At 51.4% G+C, this 27,878-nt stretch overlaps 2 protein-coding genes across 3 annotated transcripts in view; one reads left to right on the forward strand and one right to left on the reverse strand.

Annotated features, from left to right (window-relative positions):
* The window catches only part of kcnq1.2 (potassium voltage-gated channel, KQT-like subfamily, member 1.2), a 79,198-nt gene extending 56,181 nt beyond the window's left edge, over positions 1–23,017 (reverse strand). Inside the window, exons 1-14 of one of the 2 annotated variants that reach the window (XM_086148794.1) lie at positions 22,542–23,017; positions 15,674–15,764; positions 12,795–12,921; positions 12,541–12,619; positions 12,334–12,430; positions 12,080–12,220; positions 9,529–9,639; positions 9,338–9,433; positions 9,124–9,261; positions 5,730–5,895; positions 4,188–4,214; positions 2,208–2,261; positions 1,876–1,993; positions 1,057–1,125 (exon numbers count right to left, since the gene is read on the reverse strand). In XM_086148794.1, coding sequence (XP_086004920.1) covers positions 1,057–1,125; positions 1,876–1,993; positions 2,208–2,261; positions 4,188–4,214; positions 5,730–5,895; positions 9,124–9,261; positions 9,338–9,433; positions 9,529–9,639; positions 12,080–12,220; positions 12,334–12,430; positions 12,541–12,619; positions 12,795–12,921; positions 15,674–15,764; positions 22,542–22,990 — 1,763 coding nt within the window. In that variant the 5' untranslated portion in view covers positions 22,991–23,017. The remainder of the gene's footprint in view (positions 1–1,056; positions 1,126–1,875; positions 1,994–2,207; positions 2,262–4,187; positions 4,215–5,729; positions 5,896–9,123; positions 9,262–9,337; positions 9,434–9,528; positions 9,640–12,079; positions 12,221–12,333; positions 12,431–12,540; positions 12,620–12,794; positions 12,922–15,673; positions 15,765–22,541) is intronic. The other variant, XM_086148795.1, reaches the window with a different exon arrangement.
* A 1,324-nt stretch (positions 23,018–24,341) lies between these two features.
* mrps35 (mitochondrial ribosomal protein S35) lies at positions 24,342–27,807 on the forward strand. Its single transcript, XM_086149377.1, has 8 exons — positions 24,342–24,721; positions 25,126–25,178; positions 25,284–25,451; positions 25,538–25,598; positions 25,680–25,819; positions 26,605–26,714; positions 26,788–26,857; positions 27,416–27,807. The coding sequence occupies exons 1-8, from the start codon at positions 24,592–24,594 to the stop codon at positions 27,671–27,673; spliced, it is 990 nt and encodes a 329-aa protein (XP_086005503.1). The 5' UTR covers positions 24,342–24,591; the 3' UTR covers positions 27,674–27,807.
* The last annotated feature ends 71 nt before the right edge of the window (positions 27,808–27,878 follow it).

Genomic DNA, 27,878 nt, shown 5'->3' on the forward strand with positions numbered 1-27,878 from the left:
AATTACCCCCCCCACACACACACACACACACACACACACACACACTTTGGCACTCTCAGCCACTCGGGCAGACATTAACAGTCGATGTCGCCATGAAGTAAATGGTCGAACAAACACAGGAAAAAGGCAATTTGAGTGCTTGTGAGTGGGAGATAGTGGAAATGAAAGAGGACCCCAACCAATGACAGGTAATGAGTTGTGGATGCCTGAAGGTCTCACGACTGTCAGAACTGCAATGGCATTTTTTGAAATGATTTGATAAATAATCCTTTTCTCTGATATCATTTTAAGTTCATCACTTTCCTAAACTCTTCTGCTTCCCTTTGGGCTGCTCCCTTTGGAGGCCACAGCCAATCATCTGCTTCAGTGTCCTTCTACCCAGATCTTCTCCATCCCTCCTCTGTCCAGGTCCAAACCATCTCAGTGTGACTTTACCTCCAGAACATCCAACATGTGCTGTCCCTCTGATGGACTTGTTCCGGACCGCTGACCCTGGGTACTCCAAACTCCTTCACCTTCTTCATCTCCACCACGGGTAGCCTAACAGGGTCTCTCTCATTCACATCCATGTATTGTCTTGCTGCAGCTAACCTTCATTCCTCTCCTTTCCAAAGCATACCTCCACCCCTCCAGGTGCTCCTCTACGTGCTCCCAACGCAAATCACAATGTCATCTGCAAACACGGAGATTCCTGTCTAGCATCATCTGAAGTGGGAAGGAGGTGACAATTAACATTAAATCTTGAGGGCAGCAAACAGCGGCAGCTCTGGCTCAGTTGCCCCCTTCTGTCGGAAGTGTCCTTGGGCAAGACGCCGGGCGCCAAGTTGCTCCTGGTTAGCGCCTCACATGGCACCTCTGCCTGCATCTGTATGTGCGCAAATGGCTGAAAGCGATTCAGAGCCGCGTCTATTCACGGCTCGAGTGGAATTTTGAGTTGTTTCTTTTTTTCCTCCCACCTCCCATTGACGAGGAGATAAGATCAGCCTGGACGGAGGGAAAGGAGCAGCCAAGGGAAGAGGAGGAGAGGAAGGTCAGCGTCGAGAGCTAGTACAGTACCTTGTGGAATTCAAGTGCTGTGTGGAGAAAGAGTCCTGGACCAATGCCACGAAGGGGCAGGTCAAAAGACTGCAAGACAGAGAAGAAGCATTCTGCTGCTCATAATTCTCATTTCAGTATTCCAGGTCGGTAGTTCTCGAGTTGGGGTGTGGGGTGAGGCATGGGGGGTTTGAACCTCCACGGGAAGGTATTAGCGGAATTATGGGTTAAGAATGATGCGTTCATGAACCTGCGCTCTTTTGGGCTTTCAAGAGGGAGAGCAAGGGGTCACAAACTGAGGTGAACATCAGTGGTGATATTATGTGCCACACACACACACACACACACGTGTGCGCATACACACTTGCTAGCTAAGACCTGGCATCCACAGAAACACTACATGTAATGCTAACAATATCAACTGATTCCCGATTGGCTGCTTTTGTGACGTGCATCGTACTATGTGACTCGTTCGGCCAGGGAAAGACTCTTGGGCGGCCCCCCTGCTGGTGGCAGGCCTTGCAGGTACACGTCTCTTTGACGTCTCTGTGGAGCAAACACTCGGTGGTTCTAGCGACACTGAAAGGGTAACGAGGACAGCATGTCGTAAACTTAGAAACAGAAACTACGCAGAAACTACAAAGTCAGAGGATGTTTGACTTTTTCCCTGAAGGGGTAGTCCTCTAGTCCTGATGTAGCCTAGGCCCTCTGGGACCATTTCGACAAATCAACTCTGAGGGGTACAAGAATGAGCGGGGGAATCGGTACGGCGAGGATCAGAGAAGGAGGGAGATGGATCGGATGGATGCGCCCGTAGAAGAAGCCCACGAGGAGACTTACTGCGTGTTGTCGGTCACCACGGACAAGGGGATGTCTTCGCTCATGTAGTCCAGCTCGTCGGTGAGACTGTTCGCCCGGGAGATGTCGATGGACGTGCTGCTGTCGAGATTCTTCCTCACTGCAAAAAACAGATGTCGGTTAAACTCCCGGATGCTTTATATCTTGTCGACTTGGAGAGCTAGTAAGATGCATTGGATTGAATAATTGACTGCTTAGCTAGTTGCTAAACCCAAATCAGGTGCTAAATGAGTTGCGTGTACACCCTACGTGTCCTGTGTAGGAGTCTAAGCTACCGGCACGGGAGGAATCAGAGCAGAGAAAGATGGAGATACCTGGAGAGGCGGGGCAGCTCAGAGTGAAAGATGACCAAGAATGGTGGCGGGGGCCTGGTGCCGGGCAAACACAAGTCAGAGAAAGAGAGAGGACAGTGAAGGGAAGCACAAAAATAATCCAGTTTGGTGAACAGAGAATAGTAGTGCGAAGGGATTAACAAGTAGGAGCACAACATGCACAATTTCTATCTCTGGAAAGGGGTCAATTCAGGCCTGTACTCTCAGAACGTCCAAGGACATGCAGTCCTCTGGCTGCGCAGGAAAGACGTTCCCCTAAATGGGATGGCACCCGTCCATTTAAACCCTTGAAATCAAGCTATCAAATCCGAAAATCAAACCCGGAGAGCCGGCGGCGGGAGGCCAAGCGGTTCTGTTGCGTGTTATGTCCAGAAGACGTGCAGCTGCATTTCATACGTACTGCAGACAGCCGACGTAAACCTGCGCGCGACGAATTACGATAATCAAGCCGGGAGGCAACAAAAGCACGAATAACTCTCGCAATCCGGAATATAAAGCGGCGTGATTTGGGACGCACATATGCGGGAGGCATTAGCGGAAATCGCAGCGCCCTCGCTCAGCGCTGCAGCTGGTGGGGCTGCTCCCGCCGCTAAAAACAACAGTCAAGAACAACATGTGCGGCGGGTCCTGACCTGCAGCCGGAGCGCGAGCGGAGCCGAACCCGTCTCGCCTCCAAAAAACCACCAGGCCCTCCATTATGATAAAGAATGGAGGGGCCGGTCTGCGTCCAAGAGCAGGGGCGGCCATTCCAATTCAAGCCAAAGCCATTCAGCCTCTCTTGTGTTCCATCATTGAGTTGGTTTTTACATTGTCCGATCCGGAAGCAGAAAACCCGATAAAAGAGAACCGGGAAGGGGAGAAAGCGGGGGGTGGTGATGTAGACACCTGTAGCCCCGCTTCTGAAAATGAAGGACCTGGCTCGTCGTCACGCATGGCCTCATTTCGGGGCGTCGGCGCAAACCTGACACCAGGAGCTAGAAGAGGGAGGTCATAGATGGGAGACAAGGATGGGGACATTGCCGGGGAGGGAGGTGGGTAGCTCCACCGACTATCACAGACAGGGGACGAGGGAGGGGTCAGACAGATAAGTGGAGCGATAAGCCGGACGTTGACTAAATCAAACAATGACCAGTTTATTTCTGACCACTGGAGCTCCACAATGGCCGCTTATCAACACCCCCCAACACACACACACACACACACACACTACACCTCCCCCACCCCCCTCACTAGTGTCTCAGTCTGGATCCCCAAAGCGCCCCCCCCACCCCCGTCCGTTCGTTCGTTTCCAAGCCAAACCAGGCCCTGTTCCTCACCCCTGGTGTTGGCAGGTCACCCAGTAAAGAAAACAGGCCAGGTCAATCCAGAACGAGTGTCTCAGCCTTGCCGCTTTGGCGCTGGTTTTGTCCGGTTGAGGGACAAAGACCGGGCCATTCAGCGAGTCTAATTAAAATACTGTCTGGGGCTACATTAAAAAGGCAGGCTGGCTAATGATTAACACAGAGGAGTTTTTAGGAGGCAGAAAACAGTACTTAACGGGTGAAAGGCGCTACTGGGCAGACGGCGCAGAGAATACCTGTTCTACATGCGCCGGAGAAGGCTCCGGTCATTATGACGGAAAAAAAATGAAAAGCGTTCATCAAATGGTACCCTGCTTCGTATCACTTCTGGGAGTAATCGGCGGTCACTGGGGTTTTCACAGCGTGAGCAAACAGGTATTAAGATCATTTACTCGTCATCGTAGAGTACAAGTCTGTGACCTTGGGTTGCAAACGAGGAAGTTGAAAGGAACGGCTGGCATGGAGAGGTATGTCCGACCATGCTAGCATCAAGTTGTGGATGAGCCCGGCTTCTGGTAGCTTCCCAAGCGACTGGAAGACAAAATGACCTCCGGTCGCCCGAAGCGGAAGCACTATCAGAGATGGCGTCTGGTCCGCCTCACCTTCAGACGGGGGAACTCACCTGCTTGTCTGAACATCCTGCTGATTCCTGTGGACAAAGGCGGAGGTATTGTTAGGATGGAGCTGCAAGGGGGACTGCGGAAACGCAAAATCATTTGTTGGTTTGAAAAAAGAAGACATCGCCTGTAGGGGGTTTGTGAACAGAAAGAAGGCAGCAAGACATTGGACCAGATGCTATAACCGTAGCTTTTGAGGTGCAGCACAGCTAACAGCAAGAAGGTCCCCTTTATGTGGCATCTATATGTGGCCCTGAGATCGACCAACGAATGCAGAATGAGTAAACGAACATTATTCATTCACAAATTTGAGGCCCGGTTTGTCTGTGCAACATGGCGGAGCGTACCTTATGATCCCGCCCTACTGGCAAGGAGCGCTTACAGGGGAAGATACCTAAAAGCGGTATATTATTTGGCAGGTACTCAAGTAAATTATTTTCTCCTTGTGTATTCTTTACTTTAAAAGTATGGGACCGTGTTGTTTTCCAGGGTAATTTGTAGCGGTGCGAGCAGACGGGGGATGAAAGCGGCACCCACGTGTCGAGACATGGTTTACTTTACTTTCCACATCAACCCGGCCACGTGCACTCCTTCCACCGTCGGGATCCGCCCAATTAAACAGAGCGCACTAAACAGCTCCCCTCTGAGTCTCGTTCGAGTCGCCGCGGCTCCTTTCATGACGCCGAGCGTTGACAGGAAGACCTCGTAAACTGCTCGTATTAACCTGAAGCCTCTGCAGGATCGCACGGCGGGGGTTTAACACAGGAAGCCCCCACCATCACCACCGCAAACCCTCCTCCTCCTGTGTTTGCTAACCAGCCGTCATAAAGTGCACATATAGAGTTGCGTCAATTAAACGTTTTTTTGAGGTTTACGTTATCGATGTCGGGCACGGACGCCGGCAGGGATCTGGAACCGCCGGCGGGTTCTACTCGTGATTATTTGGATGCCGAACAATCCGACGTCAATAACCGTGACCTCTAATCACAACTGAGACGGTAATGGCTTCCATGTGGCCGCCGAGAGGGGGGAGGGGCGGGAGGGGACGACAACACCTGGCAGCCATCTTGGCCCAGGAGAAGCCAGGGTAGGACACCGGCTCATGATGTAAAAACCAGAAACACATTTTATAACTTCCCTGCGAGGGTTCAAAAAACTCACAGGATTTGAACAGAACATATGTTGTGGTTTGGAAATATAAGATAAACTATTCATTCATTACCTAACGCTTATCCACTTAGGGTCGCGGAGATGCTGGAACCTCTCCCAGCTGTCGTTGGGTGAGAGGTGGGTTCACCCTGGAGTCATCACGGGACCACGTATAGAGACATGAGAAATGTGGAGAGTTCACTCCTCTGGACAACGTCTCCCAAGAACCTCCATGTTTTTGGTGTGTGGTAGGAACCCCACGTAGACACGGCAAGAACATGGAGACTATACACTTAAAGCCCATCATGAATCCAGCCAGGGACCATCTTGCTGTGAAGCAGAAGCGCTGAGCACTGCACCGCCATGCTTATATCATACATATGTCATCTGTAAAATACCTTCTACAGCATCACGTGGTTCCTCCAGGAAGAAGGGGACGTCTTTCTTCTCTCCTGCGTCGTCGATGTGTTCGTAGGTAATCTGAGGTATGGACACGGCCCTCTCCGAGGCCACGCCGATGGAGCCGTTACCCCGGGACTTCAGCCGCCTCTTGGTGCCCTTTTTCTGACGGAGGCAAGAAACATCAGACCGGGTCGGTGCTTTAGTGTTGGTGGTGAAGACAAAGGGGAAGGTCATTTTACACGCCATCCGTGAGCCTCCTCTCTGGTCTCGACCTCCTGCCTGGCAACTCCAACCTCAACGTCCTTCTACCTAGATCTTCACCATCCTTCTATCACGGCTCCACCTCCACACACAGCTGCAGTCACAGGACACACGGCTACTGCCTATTTACGGCAATCAGTGAGGGCTTAAAAGCCCCAGCTTTTGCTAGGTCTCGCTGGGAAGTGGCTGCACTGTTGTTGTCCGGTCTTGTTCCCCTGCGGTACCCTGTTGGGTAATGCAGAGTGTTGGCATGTCATGTCACTTAGAGTTTGTATGAGGGGGGTGTGTTGTTACTCCTCATTCCCTTAGTCATGGGACTCCCTTCAGATGCTCTTCTGTCAGTAGTTCTGAGTCTGTACAGGGGGTACTCCTCTCCCTGTCTACCTTCCTTCCTTTATGCTCTGCCCCCTTCTCTTGTCTGTCATTTTGGGTTTGTTTGTGGGCGTTGTTGCCTTTTGCTGTTCCCCTTCTGAGTCTATATCTAGTTGTATGGGGACTCCGCCGCTAAGTCTTCTAACCCTGACGGGTGGTTCTATCTTCTTGCTCTCCCTGGGATGGGATTCCCTCCCAGAGACCTTTCAGCGGTTCGTTGGCCGGACCTTCCAAGCCTAAGCGTCCTCCCGTCCGGCCTCCCAGTACCGACCTTGCCTCTTGGAGGCCCTGCTGGCGGCTGCCTGTGTCCAAATTTACTGTTCCTTCCCTCGTATGTCTTTGAGTAACCATTCACTTGCTGCTGGACCTTAAGTACTCATGTTTTTTTGGGGTTTTTTTTGGGGGTCCGTCCGCAGCCCCCACACTCCTGACACCCTCCTGTGTCCAAACCATCTCAGTTGGACTTTGTCCCCAGAACATTTAGCATGTGCTATCCCTCGAGACACCTTCGTGATCCTTGGACCTTCAGACAATCCTCCACATCTTCATCTCTGCGTCCTCCAGCTAAGCCTCCATGGCTGGTCTCACCTCCTTCATGTACACTTGTTTAATCACCCCTGACACTTTTCTCTGTTGCTCTGAACCTTAACTGCTCCACCTTCTTTATCTCCACTCACTGTTCCTCTTGGGTTCCTGTCATCCACAAACATGTATTCTGACCGCCAGTCATCCTTTCCAGAGCATACCTCCAGCTGTTCCTCACTACAAATCAGTGTCATCTGAACACATGGAGATTCCCATCTGACCTTTGACTGTCCATCACCAAAGCCAACAAGAAGGGGCTCAGAGTTGCTCCCTGATGCACTCCCACCTCCACCTTGAATGCGACGAACTACCGACATACTGAAGTGACTTTTCTTCTGGAGGGGAACCAGGAAAGCGGAGTGAGGAAAGGTCACGGAGGAGAGCTAGGGGAGAAAGTCACATGCCGGAGGAGAAAGGAGCGGAAGCCACCTCCATCCCCGCCGACGCATGTGGGTTCAAAGCTACACAAAGATTTTCTTGTTGTTGTTCTACTAGACAAAGGTTTACTCCCATGAGCAAGGCGGCGGTGACATCATCTACACTGACTGGGCCTTTGTCCCGGGGAGACAAAGGCCTCAAGTCAGACCTTTGGAGGAACAGGGGGGCGACAAGTGTGTGTTTATGTGTGTCCCTCCGCATGTGTGTGTGTTTGTGGGAAAATATCTCGGCCGAGGAGCAACATAGCTAATGTTGCCGTGGAAGGTGACCGCCGAGGAGGATGCTCTGCTTTCTGTGGCATCACCTCCGGGGAAGATGGAAAACGGAACGTCATCAATCAACCTACTCATTCATTCTTCTTTCAGCCGGGACCACAGGGTGGCTGGAGCCCGTCCCAGCTGCCATTGGAAGAGGGGCGGGGTTCCCCCTGGATCCATCACAGGACCACTTGTAGATACTGACAACCACTCGCACTCTCATTCACGTGTCATACAGTGCTTTTCAATCTGTTTTGAGACACAGCACATTTTTGGACAAATCCTGCGGCACATCGGCAAGCAAAAATGTCACAAAACAACAATTCATATTCTCATACGGATATAGAATCGACATGTATTCCAGGGGCGGGCACATAATTGTTACAAGGGGCTATGTGAGAAACCTAAGGGCCGAACCAACGATAACAGAAAAGCAACACACTTGTGAAACATGAACGGAACACATGTTTCGTCATTGTCTTCAGAGGTTCTCAGTCATCCAGGTCGCGGTGAATTCTTGTTGAAAAAGTTGCTCCTTTGTTCTGAACGCACGACGCCCCCGTTAGCATAGCAACCCCCTTAGACCTAGTTTCCGCCAATCAACTCTCCCATTTACAGTACGAGCCTGCCCACAACCCTTTCCCAATATAACTATATCGGGAAACTCCCAACAGGTCATCAGAACTGAAGAAGCCTCGGGGATGAGGAGTGAACAAACTCAAGTCAAGCTGCCGCGATAAGAAGATTTCACAAGAATGTTTTATCATTCATGTTCTGATTGACCCCTCGTTGGCCGGACAAGGGCTCCCAAAGGGTCACATGAGGCTCCCAGGCTGTAAGATGTGGTCACTGAAGTTTTGTCCGACGCCACTTCCACCCAGCAAAAGGCACACTGGTCAAGAGTTGAACATGTCCACAAACATCCGTTGGCTCAAGTCTCATGTGCAAACATGTCTTCGATACATCAGGCTTTTGTGTTCTACAGAATAGTCCACGTTGTTGTTTTGAAGTGATGCGTCTTTGCCGTCCAGACGGCACTGCGCTTGAGCGGTGAGCGACACTGTTTGATAGCATTTACCCACAAACCCAGCGGAGTCGGCGCCCTCTCCGGTTTGTATTTTTCCTTTTCAAATCGCCTCCCTACTTCCATCACTGCTATCCCTTACCTGCATCACTGATTCTTAACTACGAAGGTAATTAGCTACACGTCACAACCGACCATCTAGTGTACCTCAGGGAAGTGGTTGAGAAACGCAGAAACAACCACCAATCACCCTCTCGTCCGCACATCTGGACAATGTAAGTTCTATAATGAACCTCCATCATGTTCTTGGACTGTGGGAGGAACCCCGAGGAACCCAATGCAGACACCGGGAGAACACGAGCAGTTTCATACTGGGTTTTAGTGTTGTGACAATGAAAGGGCGAAACGTGCGGCTTTGTTTCCGACAAAGACGAAGTCGAGTCCGACGATTACCGCTATGTTCAGCTTCCTGATGGTTGGGCTGGAGTTTTCAGACTCCCCGGCGGGGATGGGCTCCGGGGTCAGCACGTACATCTTCCATGTTGCGGCGCAGCCGCCAGGCTTCTCAGCTGCATAACACCTCCAAAGTGTCTGTTGGGAAAGGCAAAGGTCACATGACAAGGTCTCTTGACGATCAGTTCAAATACCGATACCTGGTCAGATTTACCTGGATGAGAGAGGCTGCCGCGGGGATCTGCCGGTTGAAGTGCTTTTGCCTCTGCTTCTGTTGGACCTTGAGGGCGAACCCGGAGCCCAGGATGCCCTGATCGAGGGGGAAAAATAACAGCTGATGATACCGACTTTTTCGCGGGCAATGAGCCTGTTCATCCAGAACTGAAAGAATGGATCTGCGTTTACGGCGGGCAGGGCGAAGAAGGAGATGGCGAAGACGCTGAAGCAGGAGGCGATGGCCTTCCCGATCCACGTCTGAGGGATCTTGTCTCCGTAGCCGATGGTGGTCACTGTCACCTGTGGAGAGACCACAGTGAGTTCTCCTCGCCTCTGGTGAAGGTCGCCCTCGAGTGTCCCCACGCTGATATGGCAGTTTACTGCAGTACTTTAGGTTGACTCCTTCTGAACCTGTTATACCTCACATATTGTGCTCCATCCCAGATATGAGAACCCTAAATGGGGTTCCCAGATTGACAAAGATTCCTTCTTGACCTCTGGCAGACACCCTGTCTTTGTCTAAGAAGAAGCTTATTAGCACAAGCCTAACCCCGAATTATGTAGCTATAGGCTACCTCTGCGGAGGGGTTTCCCATGATGCAACCCCTTCATTCCCAACCCTCTTCACATCCTGTGTGCCCTCATGTCCCTTCATCAGTGCATGACAGTAGCCTCAAATGTTCTCCTGAGTCCTTAGGCTATCTCATTGGGCAGGTTCGCAGGGAGCGTGGCTACTGCAGCATCTGGCCCTCTTGCCCTCTTGGCTCTTGCCTTCTCCCATTCTATCCAGGTCGAAGGCCGCCCGCATTGAGCTGGGATCCGTCTAAGGTTCCTACAAAAGGCAATGTCTCCTCAGCACTGTCTCCAAGTGCTCGCTCCTGGCAGAAAGTTGGGTTTATCTCAAAGAGTGTGGTCCAGACCTGCTCTATGCAAAAGCTGTCATCAGACAATTGGCTCGTGATTTGACGGGGAACTCGCCAGGATCGACGAGGGCTCCTTTTTCTCTTCTGCCTCTCGTATCAACATCCACAAGCCCATAGGAAGCCCACAACCTCAGTCAATAACCTCCACAGAATAGAAGTGTTTGGATTGGTTGCTGGTTCACTTAAGCACACTTGGCGTACCGTGGGTGTCTATAGATGGGGGGGGGGGGCATCGCTCACGCGAGCCATGTTTTTCACACAAAGGTGGGGTACTTAAAAGGGCTTTTGTGAAGACTAGGGTGGAGGGGGTTAATCCCTCATCCTCAAACCCAATGACCAAACAATGTCCGCCATCATGGCAGAATGGTTGACTTGCAGAGCACCCTCATTCTAACTGTAGGGGTTGTAATTAATGTGTGTGTGTGTGCACGTGTGTGTGGCGGCTTCATAGCCACGAGTGCAGCTGTGCTCACGGAGCAGGATTTACAGAAACACCGACAAGAATGTCATATGACTTCCATACTCACTGCTCCAACTACGATGAGCTGCCGTTTGTTTGTGACACACTGACTAGTTTTCTTTTTTTTTGGAGGGGTTGTTTAATTTGTTTTCCCCCTTCAGTTGAGCAGCTTTTCAGCAGCTTGGTCTGCTGACATGTGATGCCGATTGCCGTGGACCTCTAGGAGCGCAGTTTTGGGTAGTTCTCGGTGAAAACGCCTGAACTTCCACAAGAGCCGAAGCCAAGTTCCCATGTTTTGCTTGGTTGCCGCTTCAAGCATAGGGGTTTCAGCGAACACTCCCCCCCCTCCCCTCCCCTCCGGGCTCGTGACCAGCTCGAATACTTTGTTCTGGACCGGTGGAAGGTAAATAATCAAGCAGTCGTTACCTAACTTTCAGCAATCTGGCAGAAGAAGAGAAGCCCGGAGGAGGGTATGAATCGGTTCGTCCTCCAGCTGTGCCCCGCACCTGCGAGGCCCCGACGGCGGAGCGCCAAGCAGCAAGAGAAGGAGAGCGAAGTTTGCGTGAAGCTATTTTGGTCGCGGCGGGGAAACCATGCGTTTCTGCGGGTGGCGGGGGGGGATTTGGGTCGCGGACGTGGGGGTGCTACAGTCACAGCGAGAAGAAAGAAAAGGTGCAAAAATCCCCCTGCTACGTTTTGTGACACACAAATAACAACTCCACTTTGACTTGCAGAGGAGCGCCGCGACCCCGCTCACCCTTGCGAGAAAGAAAGAAAGTCGTAATCCCGCAATTACAGATTTAATTAAGGGAACTGACACTTTGTATTGGCACTGGGGAAGTTCTGTGAGGCAGAGAGTCCCAAGGTGAATGGTTTATTACCCCTTTCTTTGTGGGGCGCCAACCCTTGCGCACAAGGCCGCCATAGGTTTCTCATTACTACCGCGCTTTCAATTCAAATGTTTAATTAACCACTCGTTGGGGGTCGGGGGGGGGGGGGGGGGGGGGGGGGGGGGGGGGCATGAGGGGAACATGGTGAAGACCAAGCGTCGCGGCGGACACATGCTTTGTAAAAGGAGCCGGTGAGGAGAGGAGGCGGCGGGAGGACGGGGGTAATTGGTCCATCCAGGGTGGTCACCCATCTCTGTTTCTCCCGCTTAAAGCTCCACTCCAAAGGGCATTGTAGCTATAATTCGCTAACCCTCTTGAGAGGAATCCATTCCGACGTGCGCGAGATGTGGCCCTTCGAGTGCGTCAGAGAGGCCGGGCGACTCGAGTGGCGCTCAAACGGATTCCCATAATTCACATGGCGGAGTGAAGCTCGGAGGGCTTCTTCTCCGAGCTTTTGTTTCCCTTACCACGCCCCACCACAGGGCATCGGCGTAGCTGGAGAAGCCCGTCTTGCCCTCCTCGTCCACGGCGTCTTTCTCCGCCAGGTAGACAAAGTACGACGAGAAGATCAGGCCCAGGAAGCCGATGTAGAGCGTCGTGATCAGCTCCTGAGAGCGAGGCGGAGGAGAAGGTCATCGCTGGAAGTAGCCGGCGCTATGATGAAGATCCAAACGGTCTGAAAGGGTACGAGTTGCGCAGACGGGCCAGTCGGGGCGCTTACCTGCCGGTGAATGAAGACCACGGATCCCAGAAGCCTCCACGTTCCTCCTTGGCGATCCACGTGTAGCATGCGAAGGATCTGGAGGAAACGGATGCCCCTGCAACAAACATCTCATCACCCTGCTGGCAACTTGTCAGCTTCTTCTCCCACCACAGCCTAAGGGAGGAGGAGTTAAACCAGAGGACGGGGTTCGGGGGGGCGTCGTACCTGATGGCGGACGTGGCGAAAACTTGGCCATTGGAGCCAACACCGAGCACGATGATGGAGGCGATGACCACGATCAGATCTGCAGAGAAAGGAGGAGAACAGGGTTTGGGATAAGTGTGCCCTTCACACAGGTGCTAAGGCAAAGGCTTTGCAAGTGATGTAGCGACTAGCTCCCTGGAGATCTATGCATACGCAAGAACCGATTCACCACATCCGTGGTTACTTCGAGGGAACAGAGGAAACGCCAGGTGCACCTATGATGGAGATGGGCTTCCTGACGAAGCGCAGACGCCCCTTGATGCCGGCGTACTTGCTGCGACAGCCTGCCGACCACAGGCGGACCACGTACTCCGTGCCGAAGAACAGCACCAGCACGATCTCCTGCAAGGGGGGGGACAAAAAAAACAATGACATTCTTGTCAAAATCGTCTTGTCGTAGCAACTGGACTTGATTTTCTTGACCTGGATGACTCCGCAGACATTTGACACTGTTCCTTTGGCCTGGAGAGAAGGCCTGTGGAGGAGCAACCATCCAGGTAGCCATCCTCCAATCCTCTTTGTATTAGCTTTAGCCTTAGCATTAGGCTAGCACCCACTTATGCTGCCATGCACTGCTAAGGGTTAGCACTGTTGTTATTAGCAATAATAGATTAGCCTCCCAACCGTCCCGATCCCACTGTGATCAGTCGAGGCAGAAGGCCGCCCACGTGGAGCCGGCATCTGTCCGAGGTGAATTTCTGCAGATCGTCCTGAAGCGGTCGGGAGCTGCTCCGTGTGGAGAGTCTCATACGAGCGAGTTACGTCGAGAGAAAAAAAACAAACAACCGAGACCACCCGGCAGCCCGGAGAAGATGGAGGCTGATAACAGCCGAGGGTTTTGAAAGCGCCGCCATCGCAGGGTGAGAACATCCGAGGCCTTCAGATTCCACCGATGGCTCACGTGATCCACATTTGTGTGAGTGTGTGTGTGTGTGAATTAATTAAATCGGTGTGAGGGCTGGGTTTCCCGGCCACCAAGTACCATAATATTTAGCCACCATCATCTGAGTGGAGGCCCCGGGTGGGTGGTCATCTCCTGCCCCCGGGCTGCCTGCTCGGACGAAACCTTATCCTGCTGCAATAACACGACGCCGCGGCGCCCGAAAAACAACCACCTGTCCGTCACGCGAGGCGCCGCCTCGGCCGGAGAGAGGTGCCGCTCTCGTGTCGGTGCGACCGGGGAAAACGTTGTCCGGGGTTCTCATTGACCCCCTTCAGGTGGTCACCTGACTGGAGTCATGCAGAAAGATGGCGACAATGCTAACGCAAACATTAAAAAAAAAAAAAAGAGAAGTGGTTTATTACATTGTAATTACAAGGTAATTACATTGTTATAACTCCTCTATGCACTTTTAATAACTTCTATTTCTAACTTCTATTTCTATCTACAGAAAAAAAAAGGATCAGATCAATATTAGATGGCAAACCAGAGGGTTAAGCTGCCAAGGCGCCACCTCGCCTGTCATTCGTTCATTCGCTCATCCATTCATTCATTTGTGTTTGGAGAGCCAGACTTCCTGTGACATCAGTGCCAGTTCAGCTCGGCCAATCAGCCGTGGCGTTATTGTCTGCGGGGAGAAGCAATTAAAGTGCACAAACAAGGGGGGGGGGGGTGTTTTGCAGTTGCATCACGCACACAAACATTTTAGTTGCAAACATAATTTGATAGCGCGGCAGAGCAAAACAATGCCAACGCCATTGGGCAGGGGAGCCAGCTGGGTGACATTTGAAAGTCAAAAAGGTGTGAGTGAATTCTGGAAATTTGAAGGGATTATTCGCCATAATTCCAGAAAATGGGTCACCCAGATGTTCGGGCTCCCGGCCTGCATCAGGCGGCAGGAAAACGCCATGTTTACTGAAAACAGCCGATGGTCGGCGGCACTGTAATCTTGTCAAGATGGATGTTTGCGAGAACCACAGATTAAAACCCGATTAGCGCTGATTGCCTCGTCTGCCTTCTTGAAAAAGGTGAGCGTATTAAACAGAGCATTATTACACGGTAATAACACGTGTAATAACCGTGTAATAAGCCGAGAAGGGTATTACACACACGCATGCACTTCCCCGTGTACCGTCGAGAACACTGGCGTGCGAATCGCCGATCAATACAGGTAATCATTACCTGCCTGCCCTGAGTGAGCAGTTACGTAACAGCCATGTTTGTTTTGGACGGGCCTCCTCCTCAGCCGGCTTTGTGGAAACCAAATTCAACCAAGCGTGTATCCCGGCCTCCACAATCATATGGGTTGCAGAACTTGCACAGTAAGGATGCAGGAGAAGACAAAAAGGAGGTGTGTGTGTGTGTGTGTGTGTGTGCGGCTGGCTTTATCTTGGCAGCCGCCCTGAAGGCCAAATATCCTCAAGGCCCAATGTCCAGTCCGTCATCCAAAACAAGCAGCCTGTAATTCACAGATGACAACCAGCTCTGGACTTTCTAAGTATAACCCCCACCCACCCGCATCCCCCGCCGCCGCCGCCGCCAAAAAAACGTAACAGCGCTGGCGTGGCTCCGCCCCCTAAAACACAAACACACACATTCGCAAACACACAGATGAGCTACTAAAACACAAACACACACTTACTCAAACACACAGTCGGGCTACTATCTTATTAAGGCGTGGAGCCGCACAACCGGTGTGCATTTTGAACACACACGCACACGTGCACACACACACACACACACACACAGTTGTTTCTGATTGGCGACGAGGCCGCTGAAGGCCACGAGGAAAGGGGGGGAGGAGATAAGGACGAGTGTGTGCCGTCACCACGTCTACCTGCTGGAAGCTCTCCAGTTCTGCAAAACAGCACCCGTTAGGCTCCGCCCCTTCTGCCTCCCCCTCACACACACACACACACACACACACACATGCATGAAGAGCCTACACGGGAAGCGTGGGCTGCAAACCCTGGGTAGTTTTAGGACTCAGGTGTAAGATGGCCGGCGAGACCCGCTCCTTCTGAGATCTTCTGCTGCCATCTTGTGGACAAAGAAGGCACCGCTCTGCCCCGTGACCCCCGACCCCCGACCCCCGACCCCCTCCTTCGACCTTCCCTCCCTCTCCTCATCTTCGGGGTCGGACGTGAAGCTCACCATCCAGAAGAGCGAGCCGGTGGCGAAGTCGGCGTACTGCTCAATGGTGGACAGGACGCTGAAGATGAGGCACACCAGGACCATGAGGAAGCTGTGGGTGGAAACAGAGAACCTTCAGTCATGGCGGGGGGGGGGCGTTGCTCCTGGCAACAGTGAGGAGGGATGGATGGCGTTCACTCATTCATCCATCCAATCTGAACTTTTCACGCCGTACCTTCAGGGGGCGGGGCTTAAACTTGTTCAAAAGACCCCGCAGCGGATTAAGAGCGTCGCCCCCCCCCCTCTGAAATAATCCCCATCTTTTAAGTGCTTTTAAAAAGGGCGTGCGTTTACATGCTGTCGTGTTCCTGCTTGCTTTTTAAAACACACACACACACACACGGTTCTGATGTTATGTACAACCAGCTGGATTACACGCCATATGCTGAAGGGGTTGCGTAAGAGAATGCTGTGTATTATTATTAATTATTATTCATATCTATCTATCTATCCATCTATCTATACATACATATATATATCTAGATCTATATATAGATGTATAGATCCGGACATATATATATATATATATACAGAAATGATGAATGGATGGATGTGTACCGTAAAAAAAAGTACTGGGAAGGATTCCCTGTGTGTGTGTGCACAGGCAGACATGTTGGGCAGATGGGACACTGATTTCACTGGATGAGGATTAATAACCCCCCCCCCCCCCATTCACACACACTCACACACACACACGCATACACGAAAGTCACGTTTGGCGTCGACATCCTCCTCCGCCACATTTATGGAGGTGACTGATTGTTGTGACGGTGTTATTTGTCGAGACAAAAGGCCGCCCACACCCACTTGGCAGAGGTGTCAATCACAAGTGCTCCTCGGTAACTGGAGTGGTAGATGTGAATAAGAGGGTGAAGTGTTCAGCCGAGGCCCTGTGATTGACAGGTGTGGATTAAACCCCCCGCCTCCCGCTCCCCCAGTGACAGCTGGGTTTGACTCTGGCTACCGACGCATCCCCCTGTGCAGGCGACAAGTGGTGTAGACAATGAACGAGATGCAGCGCAAGGTAAAGGTAGAGGTAGCAAAGGCCAAACAAAGGGCACATGATGACTTGTATGCTCAGTTGGACAGTAAGGAGAGAGAGAATGATTTATACAGGTTGGCGAAACAGAGAGAAAGAGGTGGAAAGGAGGTACAGCAGGTCCAGGTGATGAAGGAGAGAAAGGGAAATGTATTGGCAGATGCTAGAGGAGTGATGGGAAGATGGAAAGAGTACTTTGGAGAGTTGATGAATGAGGATAGAAGAGTAGAAGACGTGACAATTGTGGAGATTAGTATAGGTGAAAAGAGGAGGGCATTGAAGAGGATGAAGAGTGGAAAGGCAGTTTGTCCTGATGAAATACCTGCAGGGGTATGGAAGTGTCTAGGAGAGGCAGCGGTAGAGTTTCTGGTTAGATTATTCAACGGGACCTTAGAGAGCGGGAAGAATTGTAATGGTGCCTATTTTTAAGAATAAGGGAGATGTGCTGAATTGCGGTAACTATGAAGGGAATAAGGTTGATACGCCATACAATGAAGTTATGGGAAAGAGGAGTATAAACTAGACTGAGAGCAAGATGGCTTCATGCCTAGAAAGTGAACAACAGATGCAGTATTTGCTTTGAGAATGCGAATAAAGAAGTACAGGGGTCAGAGGGAGCTGCATCGTGCCTTTGTAGACCTAGAAAAGGCATATGACAGAGTGCCAAGAGATAAAACCACAGTATGTATGAGGAAGTCTGGAGTGGCAGAGAAGTACTGTATGTAAGATTGGACATGTAGGACATGTATGCTCGCTGTGAGACAGCGGTGAGGTGTGCTGTAGGTGTAACAGAGAAGTTCAAGGTGAAGGTGGGACTTCATCGCGTATCAGCTCTGAGCCCCTTCTCGTTTGCAGTGGTGATGGACAGGAACCTTTATGGACCATGATGTTTGCAGATGATACTTTGATCTGTAGTGAGAGCAGTGAGCAAGTGGATAATACTCTGGCGAGGGGGAGGTATGACAGAATATATATGTGTGTGAATGAGAGGAACCCAAGTGTTACGGTGAGTCTACAGGGAGTGAAGATAAAGAAGGTGGAGGATTTAAGTTCTTAAGTCCAAAGCAATCAAGATGGTGGAGAAGAAGTGGAGAAACAGGCTCAAGCAGGATAGAATGGATGGAGAAAAGTCACAGATGTGATAAAAGAGTGTCAGCCAGAATGAAAGGAAAGGTTACAAGACAGTGGTGGTGAATAGTTTGGAGACAGTTGCACTGAAGATGCTGAGGTTCTCTGTGGGAGTGACCAGGAAGTATCATGATCAGGAATGAGTCCATCAGAGGAACTGCACATGCTAGATGCTTTGGAGAGAAGGTCAAAGAGGCCAGACAGAGATGGTTTAGACATGTACAGAGGAGGGAATGTAAAGATGCTGAGATTGGAGCTGCCAGGCAGGAGGTCTGAAGGAAGACTTCGGGATGGAGGGAAAGAGGACATGAAGTGAGCTGGTGTGAGAGAAGAGGAAACAGAGAATAGGCTTAGATGGAGGCGGTGGAATTGCTTTAGCGACCCCTGAGGGGAGCAGGCCAAAGAAGAAGAAGGTACATGTGTAATACATGTGTAATACATGTGTTATTCATGTGTTATACATGTGTTTATACACCCCGGAGCTTATTGCCAGCCCTGGTAGGTGTCTGCAGTCAGGGCTGACTGGGTCACTCGTTGGCCCGACCTCAACCGGCCGGGCCAAAACCGCGGGATCTGATTAAAACAAAACAGCTGGGGCTTTAGCAGGTATTACCGACCACAGAGCCGCCCGCCGTCGCTAAGACCGGTTGCAGCGCGCAGCCTAGACCTACACCTACAGCTAACTCCGCCAGGGTCACAGCGGCGGGTCTTAATTGTCTTATTTGTGTGAGCAAGACAACTTCAGGCTTGACCCTGGGTTTCCAGTGTCACGGCGGCGGCTCACTTTTCAGGGGCGACACGTTGTCGTGTTAACAAAGTTACCGGGAACCTCAGCCACCCCCCCCCCACATGCAGCTTCATCTTTCAGGATTCTTTTTTTTCCGAAGGATCAGACTCAGATGTTCTATATGTCGTCACATCGCCATTTAAGCTGAACACTGATTAAAAGCACCGAAGCCACACACTGACCTTATAAGACGTTTATGACAGTGTTATTACATGCATTTGTATATATATTTATATATTATCCGAATACATGGATTTGAGCTTAAAGAATGACGCTGCTGTCGACTTACATAACTACATACATAACTTTGTCACAACTACAATACCCCGAATTGTCCATGCTAAACAGACCCGCGTCCCTATTAACAGCTGCATGGTGTTATTACACTGTAATAACGGTGTAATAGTGTCTCGTTTTGGTTGGAACAGACGTGAATTACCCCACAGTTGGGAAATTTCAAGTATCTATGTAATACATGTCGCTTTTTACAGGTCTTGAGGGGAAGCGACGGGCGAGGGTACGAGTCGTCCTGATGGTTACCATGGCGATCCATGAGCTGCCCTACGACAGACCTCTTTTAAGACACCCCCCCCCTCCCGCCTTCCCTGTCCTGTCCATGAAAGAGCTTAGGGTGGATTACACCACATCAGCCGCGGGCCATAAACATGGATATTCCATCCTGGCTTAGCTATCATCTTGTCCGAAGGCAAAAAGTATAAATATATAAAAAAAATAAAAAAATAAATGAATACATGTAAATCTCCTCCCAGGGTTGCGAGTGACCAATCAAAAAGGACCCCATTCTGAGGAAGAGGATCACAATTTACCGCCTTGACCCCAGGTCTCTATGTTAGCCTTTAGCAGCTAACGCAACCATAGTAGATGCAGGGGTATATGGAATGGAAATGCACTTTACAGGTACTTTTACAGACAAAACGCTACCGGGGCAGGGGGTGGGGGGGTATGATTCCAAGGAGAGTGACATAAACACAAAGATTTCACAGGCGATCCCTGAGATCAACCGGTGTAATCCTAATCTAATCTCCACCGTTCCGTTCCCTGGCGAAGAGGCGAGGGGAACGTCAGAGGTGAAAAAATGGGGGGATTAGCAACTTGGGTCAACCAGCCGAGGGATATCCCAGAGTATGCTTGGCTGCGCCAGCGTTCCCGACCGCAGATTAGGTCTAAGGAGAAGGTACGCTTGGAGAAGAGGTGACGTAGCCAGCCAGCGGTGAACGGTGAGGACAGGCGGTGTTGTTCCCTCTCCAGTTATGTAAAAGACTCAAAGGGGCGGCCCAACGTGGAGGGGATCATTGCTCCAGGTCGTCTGAGCGCCGCCGAGTCCGCCCGCCATTGCATAAGACTCTTTTTGGACACATGTCCACATATGGCGACCCGAGTCCCAGGGATTTCTGCTCGCCGGGACTGTTTTCATTAGCGCAACGGCCACTCGAGCTAACATGGGAAATTTGCATTGTATGCTGGCATCCAGCTACGGGAAGGACAGAAAGTTATGCCTCTTTATGTAATCGCATCATTTTCACACAGTTATTATGTAAAATAAAGCCTCTTTATGTAATTACTCCATTATTACACACAATTTTTAATATCATCATAACCAAGTAACCAGTTTATTCTCACTGGCCTGTCTGGCCTTTATTTCCCATATGCTCCTGTAAGCTGTGCTGACTGTCTTCTTCTGAGGTTACCAATCTGGGTACATCTAAATTTACTTTTCTAAAACCAATATAAGCTGAGATATTTATTTTTTCTTTGCACGTTAAAATCGAGAATCTAAGGATTGGGGCATTCTTGGGGACACAGTAACAGCTCACGTAATCAAATAAAACATATTCCCAGCATTAAATAAAAGCACCACAACAGATTACATTGTGATTTGTGATGTTTGCAGATGACAGTGTGATCTATGGTGAGACCAGGGAGCAAGTGGAGGGAAGTCAAGGGAAGTCAAGGTGTGCCCTGGAAAAGTCCTGAGATGTTGAGCTATGCCTTGGAAAAGACCAGGGAAGTGGGGGAAGTCCAGACAGGTAGAGGTATGCCCTTGAAAGGTCCACAGAGGTGGAGATAAGTCTTGGACACATCTTGAAAGATGGGATATGTCCTGCAAAAGTCCAGAGGTAATGAGGTATACCCTGAAAAAAGTCAGTCTAGAGAGGTGAAGTATGCCCTGGGAGAATCTAGAGGTATGGAGGTATGCCCTGGAAACATCTAGAGGTGATGGGATGCCATGTAAAAGTCGAAGTATGCCCTGTAAAAGTTTAGAGAGGTGGGGGGATGCTCTGGAAAAGTCTTGAGGCATACCTTTAGACTCTAGAGGTATGCCCTGTAAAAGTTTAAAGAGGTGGAGGTATGCACTGGAAAAGTTTTGAGGTATGCCCTGTAAAAGTCTAGAGAGGTGGGGGTATGCCCTGGAAGGGGCTTGGGTTGGGAGGCAGGCCCTTGTAAGGTTTACAGAGGAGGGGGTAAGTCCTGGAAACATCTAGAGGTATTGAGGTAAGTCCGCGAAAAGTCTAGGGAGTTGGAGGAAGACGACAGAGGTTGAGGTATGGCCCTGGAAAAGTCTAGAGAGGTGAAATCTGACGAGGGGGATGACCAGAGGAAGTCACTGGAGACACAAAATTGTCCACATGACATATGAATGAGAGGGTGAATAGTTGAGGACATCCAAATTTGAACATCTGTTCTGCAACAAATAATTTTAAGTCGTGATGGACTTACTCAGCCTGGACCACCCTAACACACACATATATATACACACCCTCTCATGCACACGTCTGGACCATTCAGATGCTCCCGCATGTGTTTGGACCCGGGGAGGAGCCTGGAGAACCCTGTGGAAGCCCTTGAGGCTAGAGGAGGACATGGAGGGCAAACAAGGGAACTTGTTTTCTGAGGGGGCGGGGCTAACCGCTGCGTTGACTGCTTTCATTGAATTCATACCCCACTGCCTCTCAGCCAATCGACAGCAGAGCGAAGGGGGACTTTTACCAAACCAGACCCATGATGGGGGGGATAGAAGGGGGGGTGTAAACAGGCGACCCGCTAATGCAATGGAAATCCGTGGCGTGCCGTCATCGGCCGGGAATTAAACCTGCACTTTCTGAGAGACCCTTCCTTTCCTTTGCACCCACCCATTGATATTTCCATCTAATCTCATGCAAATCCTCCTCGGAGCTTAAAGGCACGTCTGGGGCTCTGAACCGCGGGACACTTTGGGGAAGATCCCCGGTCACGTGGCAGCGCCTTCTCTCGGCCGTGAAAATTGATTTTTGCGTCTTTTTATTTTATTGCAACAAAGAATTAGTGAAGACTCATCCCCTCCCTCCCCACAACCATTATACGCTATCATAACTGCGGCTTTACAACGACAACTTCAGAAAAGAGGATTAAAGTTTTAAAAACAACACTGACACCCTAAATTGTCCAAAGGGGTGAGTGAGAGGTTGAATGGTTGTATGTCTTGATGCTGCCCCACCTCTCGGCCAATCACAGCAGGGATAGGCTCCAGTAGATCATGAATGAATGAATGAATGAATGAATTTCATATTTTTTGTTCATTGTCTTTGTTGGTAGCATCCTTAGCCGCTGTCCTCTCAGCCCAAACCGCCTGGCGATAGGGAACCTGGGAACCCTTTGGAGATCCCCAGAGCTGGCTCACACACACACACACACACACACACACACACACGGGCAGAGCGCTACTTTTGTTACTGTGAGGCAGAACCTAACACTGGAGGAGCAGTACTTAAGGTGATGAAGGGAGGAAGGTGCCGGGTCGACCTGCCGACTGGGGTCGAGGTCATCCCGGTCGCCTGTGAGATTATGGTGGAACATCAGCAGAGATGTCTACTCACACTAGAAAGTGGTAGAGGAAGCACTTGAGCCCGGCGGGTCTCTCCAGGAAGTTGTAAACGTCCCCCTGCATGCTGGTCTTGACGTATGGCCGGTGGAAGTCCTTGTGGTGGTGCCGCAGCCAGCTGGAGCGCGGGAGCGGCAGCGGGGCGGAGGTGACGGAGGGCTGCCGATGGAGGAGCTGCAGCGCCGGGTCCTTCATGTCCGGCGGGGGTCGGAGGGGAAAACCTGCTCTATCCTTCACCTCCGCCGGGTCTGGTTCCACCGGAACTGAAGAGTAGTGGCCCCCGGAGATGGCGGCGGGCTCGGCGTCCGCTCCCGGCTCCAGGCAAATGCTGGTGCTGGCGTAACCATTGGGGCTGCAGCCGATGAACGAGCTGGCCATCCTGCTGCCGAAGTCCTGCTGCACGTGGCAGGTCATGTGGAGGGAGCGCGACCGCCTCTCGCCCATGTTCAAGGCGGGGATGGGGGGAGAGGGGGGGGGTGCTTGGCGTCCGGCGGTTGGACTCGCTAGGTGAGGCTAGCGGGGAACAGGCCTCTCCGCAGGATGGCGTCCGTGTCCATACCCTGAGTGGAAGGAGTGACACAACAGGCGGAGATACTGTGACGGGACACCTGAGAGGACACCTGAACTTTCACAGTTGGGAGGGGCGGGGGTTGCGTTCAAGTTACGAGAAATTATATTTTATCAAGGTCTTTGTGTGTGTGTGTGTGTGTGTGTGTGAGACGGATGGAGGGATGGATGCTGCTGAAAGGAAAATCTGAGCGGATGGGAGCGAATGATAGGTGGAGGCCCGCCATCTCCACCTCCCGGGGTCCACGTTTGTCCTCAGGGCCTCTGAGGACCTGCTGACAGATTGAGTTTCCACCCCTCGCAGCCCACGGCGGCGGGCCTGCCCGGTGCCCAGGTGGCCCCGGGTGGGTGTCTACGGTTACAGGATTGGGTGACTTTCCACCAAAGCGAGCGGACGCCGGACAAATTAGAGGGAAACGGGATGCCGGCGTGCACGGGAGGCCACCGCAGACGATCGAAATTTAAATTTAAAAAAAAAACCTCACAGATCCACCTCCACATGTTTCTCCTCACCTGCAGAACCCCAGCACTCCTGTCAACACCCAGCTGAGCGGGGTGCGTTCACTGACGCCGCGGAATTGAGAGAAGTGAACGAAAAAGCGTGTTACCTTGAGCTGGAATTTTAAATTCATACATTTAAAATAAAGCGCGTCTTACCTTCCACCTCGAAAAACAAGCTGTTTATGAGAGATTGTTACAAAAAAAAAAAAAATGGAAAAACACCACGTTATTGTTTATTTGTTGTTGTTTCTGTGGTTTTCTCCGGGAAAAAAATGGAATAAAAATAAAAATAAAATAGAAACCGGATAGAAAGCTGTTTAAACTACGTGATAAATACGGAATAAGCGCCGGACGTGGACGAGAAGCTGGGCTGGGACGTCCAGGAGGGAAGACAAGTGTTCGTCCGTCTGGCGGGACTTCGCATCCCGCATTTTTCCCGTGATGCGTTGATACGTTCAGGTGTCATAGGAAATAATACTTTCTCCCTCACACGCAAAGCACCGCAACAAGTCAATATCGCTCCCCATTTGTGAATGTGGGCGTGTCGTTTCTTGGTTTAACTCGGGGTTTACGAGAAAGTCCTGCGAGAAAACAAACCGTTACAAATACTGACAAAAAATAATGAAATGGAAAACAATAATTATGAAAATGTTAAAAACAAATCGCAAGGCTTTCGTCCCCGTGGAGAGCCGGATTTACGACGGTCTTTGAACGCGCCGAATCTGTTCCGTCAGCGGCTGGAAGGAGGGCGGATTCACGCAGCTGTTGGACGGTCACATTATTTCGACTATGTTGTAAACACGGACGTTAACGTTCATTACATGCTAGGAAAGACTCGGTTAATTTTGTGTATTATACGTAACCGAAGAAAAGGCTTATCTCTCTGCGTGTACCGAGAGGGGGCAAGTTTTTGTGTTCGCGTTCTGAGCCGCCGGTGCTTTTTGTCCCTCCTGGGGTTCCGTAGTGGATGAGAGACCATGGCTCTTCACACAGGGAAGGCGCTCCTTGTCTTTAGCAGAATAAATATCTCCTCTCTCGGAGTGGCATCACCCGGGAGCAGGGTGACCTACGCGACGGCTTTATCTATAAATCCCGCGGAGAAGAAAGGTGGGTTTGCGTTTGGAATTCGAAAACCGCCGTGGTGTTAGCATCGAGCTAGGTCAGCTACCTAGCTTAACAGCTAGCTGCGTGTACCAAGGCCACCTCTCTCACCTCTGGGGCATCCTCAAGAAGACAGTTTAAATACGTGCTGTTTAAAGTAGTTCATTTTAATTCAAACACTACAAAACTTGAAATTTTAAAACTCCACTTTTCTACTTACCTTACGGTGGACTTGATGTATTTGTAGCAGCTAGCATTTGCTGCTTGCCAGCTTCTAGTGTCATCTGTGCGTTTGCAGCTTAGTATAAAAAGCCCTGTTTAACTTACTGCTTTAAGGAGAAGTCATTTAAAATTGGGGAGGGATTTTCGTGTCTTTTGGGTTTCTTCTGAGACCCTCTCGACTTCCACAGGTCTCCCAGACAGAAGCAGTCGAGGACCGTTGTCCAGGAGACCCAGGAGAGATGTAAGCAGGCCCCGTAGCACAAAAACCAGGTGTTCAGATGGGTTTACTTCTGGAGGAAGGAAATGCAACATAAATCTGATGCGTGTGGGGGGGCTGGGGCTTCAGGCAGGTGAGCCAAGGACGCAGAAGATGGCCGAGGATCAGGACTGGATGTCGGTGTACCCGTCTGCGACGCCCTTCAGGCCCGGCTCCGTCCCCCTGCCCGTTAGGATGGGCTACCCGGTGAACAGAGGCGTTCCTCCAGAGAAGAAGGGCAACCTGGAGCTGATAAAGGTCCGACCGTCGTGTTTTGGAAGGTGGACTAGATGATTACACGTGACTGTTGATCTGTTTGATCTGCCTTACCCACAATCCCCCAGGTACCCAACTTCCTCCACCTGACGCCCGGAGCCATCAAGAAGCATTGCCAAGCCCTGAAACGTGAGTGTGCGCCCCCGAACACCCCCTCCCTCCGCCGTGGAGTTCACGTTTCTAACCCACGCTGCCATCGCTCCCCGCCAGCGTTCTGCAACGAGTGGCCCTCCACCCTGGACACGGACGCCGAGTGTGACCGGCACTTCCCCGTCAAAGTGGAAACCACGGACTATGTGTCGGCCGGCCTGTCCATCAGGAACCCTTCGGCCCGTGTGGTCCACCTGAGGGTGAGCCCCCCCCTCCAACCGGGAGGATCCGGTCCGTGTACGAGAAACAGTACATCCAGATTAGAGAGTGTATTCCGATAAATTCAGTTTCACGGATGTAACGGAGCACAAACATCATGACACTGCCGTTATTGTACATTTTAATATTCCCCTGTAATCCCCTTTAGTCCTAATCCATTGATATACAGCCCCATCCAGTAGGTACCAGGCACGTCACATATTTAGCTTAGCATCGAGCAGATCGCTTAAATCGTACTTACTGGGAAACACTGGTGGTGGTGGTTGGGGGGGGCGCAGGAGACCAGTTTGTTTTTTAATGTAGTGGAAGGACAGTCATGTCACTTATGCAACTCGCTTGCATTGAGTGTGTGTGAGTGACATACTGACAGCTTCGATTCAAAAGGCGCCCCTGAAAGCAACATCGAGGACCCCCCCAGGTGTTATTCGGTACTGTTAATCGTCGGCCATCTGCTCTGCTGACACCCCCCCCCCCTAAATTTCCAGCAAGGTTACTGTGACGTTAATCTCCGGGGATTAAGCCCAGAGATTTAATCAGTTTAACTAAAATTGATTCACCCCCTCCCCACCCCATCCCACCCCGCCGCCTGGCAATCATGTGTTGTCCAGTTATCTCGCATTATTTACTGGAATATAAAAAAAGGGTGGGGTTAATCCCGTGTGACCAATGACCTGAGCGCCATATCGCCTCTAAACGCATCATCTGAAGCCGGCTAGGGGGCAGGGCTTAGAGGCCGCCTCACCCCGAAGCGTGTGTGTTCGGTTAGGTGGCGTTGTCCAGCCTGAACCTGGACGACCACGCCAGGAAGAAGATGGCCAGGCTGGCCGGGGAGCGCTACAACAAGGATGACGACACCCTCCGCATCACCACGGACCGGTAGGCGGCCGGGGGTTTGGGGGTCAGAGTGTGATGGACCTGAAGTTACAGATGTCCCTTCCGGCCCCCCCAGGTGCCCGCTGAGGGAGCAGAACTACGACTACGCCATGTACCTGCTGACGGTGCTCTACCACGAGTCCTGGGTGAGTGAGCGCCGTCGATGACGCATGCCGGCCAATCAGAGGCGGGGGCGCGGCACGCGTTGACCCGGATTGCTAACGCGCCAAAAGAAAACACCCTCCCCCTCCAGTCCTTTTGCAAAAAGGCATCCGGTCCGGGACGCTGACCTTTTCTGGGGAGAATCAACGGAAGCGCCCCCCTTTAGCCGGCGCCGTAACAGGAGCCATCAAAGGGCCGCTTGTTCACGGCCACCCAGGTGATCTTATCTCCCCACTTAAGGAGATGGCCACCATTAATTCCGGCGAGCAGTGATCCGGTGCTGGAACCCTCCTACCCCCGCGTTACAGCTGTCAATCAACCCTCAGGTGTTTCTTTCTGCCGCTCGGACCCGATCCAGACGGGCTTTTATTTTGACGGGGCGGGTTTATTTTTTTTTCTCAAAGCGACGATACAAAGAGACGTGTTGTGCGGGTGCAGAGATACGATCTCCGCGAGGGGGAGGGCGTCAAAAAAGGGGCGTCGGAGGACCCCAGGGTTTTGCATGTGAGCTGAAAGATCCCCCCCCCGCCCCCTCGCCGCAGAAAACAGAGGCGTGGGAGGCGGAGAAGACAGCGGCTGACATGGAGGAATACAGCTGGGAAGGCAGCCGCTCGCAGAGGAGCATCCTGGACACGCTGGCGAGGGCGGAAGGGAGCGGCGAGGAGGCGCGGCAGAGGCTGCTGGCCCGCGACGACGTGCAGGAATACGGGGGCGCCGTGACACGGATGAAGAACCAGGGCGCGAGCGAGAGCGGCACGCTGCGGTACAAGGACGCCGTCAAGAAGCTGCTGAAGCTGTGACGCCCTCTGCATGCTATGAACACTGACCGCAAGAACAACTGCAAGGCCTTCAGAAGTATGATGGAATTCCTTTTCTATTTATCTGCCAGGTGTTTCCTGTGACGTGTGGTTTCAAAATAAAGCCTATAAGTTGATGTTTGTTTTTAAGTCTCTCTTGAACCGCCTTCAGGGTCTGAATGATTTACAGCTGGTGAGATCATGAAAG

This window comes from Fistularia commersonii, chromosome 7 (assembly GCF_037954325.1).
Source record: "Fistularia commersonii isolate RoL2024-O1a breed Wild chromosome 7, RoL_Fcom_v1.0, whole genome shotgun sequence".
In the NCBI taxonomy this organism is placed as follows: domain Eukaryota; kingdom Metazoa; phylum Chordata; class Actinopteri; order Syngnathiformes; family Fistulariidae; genus Fistularia; species Fistularia commersonii.

What these genes read in the sequence shown, in the direction of transcription:
- mrps35 (XM_086149377.1), top strand. Translation starts at nt 24,592, where the DNA reads ATGGCTCTTCACACAGGGAAGGCGCTCCTTGTCTTTAGCAGAATAAAT. An exon ending in AAATCCCGCGGAGAAGAAAG is followed by an intron (nt 24,722 to 25,125) that starts GTGGGTTTGCGT and finishes CGACTTCCACAG; the next exon opens with GTCTCCCAGACAGAAGCAGT. An exon ending in CCAGGAGACCCAGGAGAGAT is followed by an intron (nt 25,179 to 25,283) that starts GTAAGCAGGCCC and finishes CTGGGGCTTCAG; the next exon opens with GCAGGTGAGCCAAGGACGCA.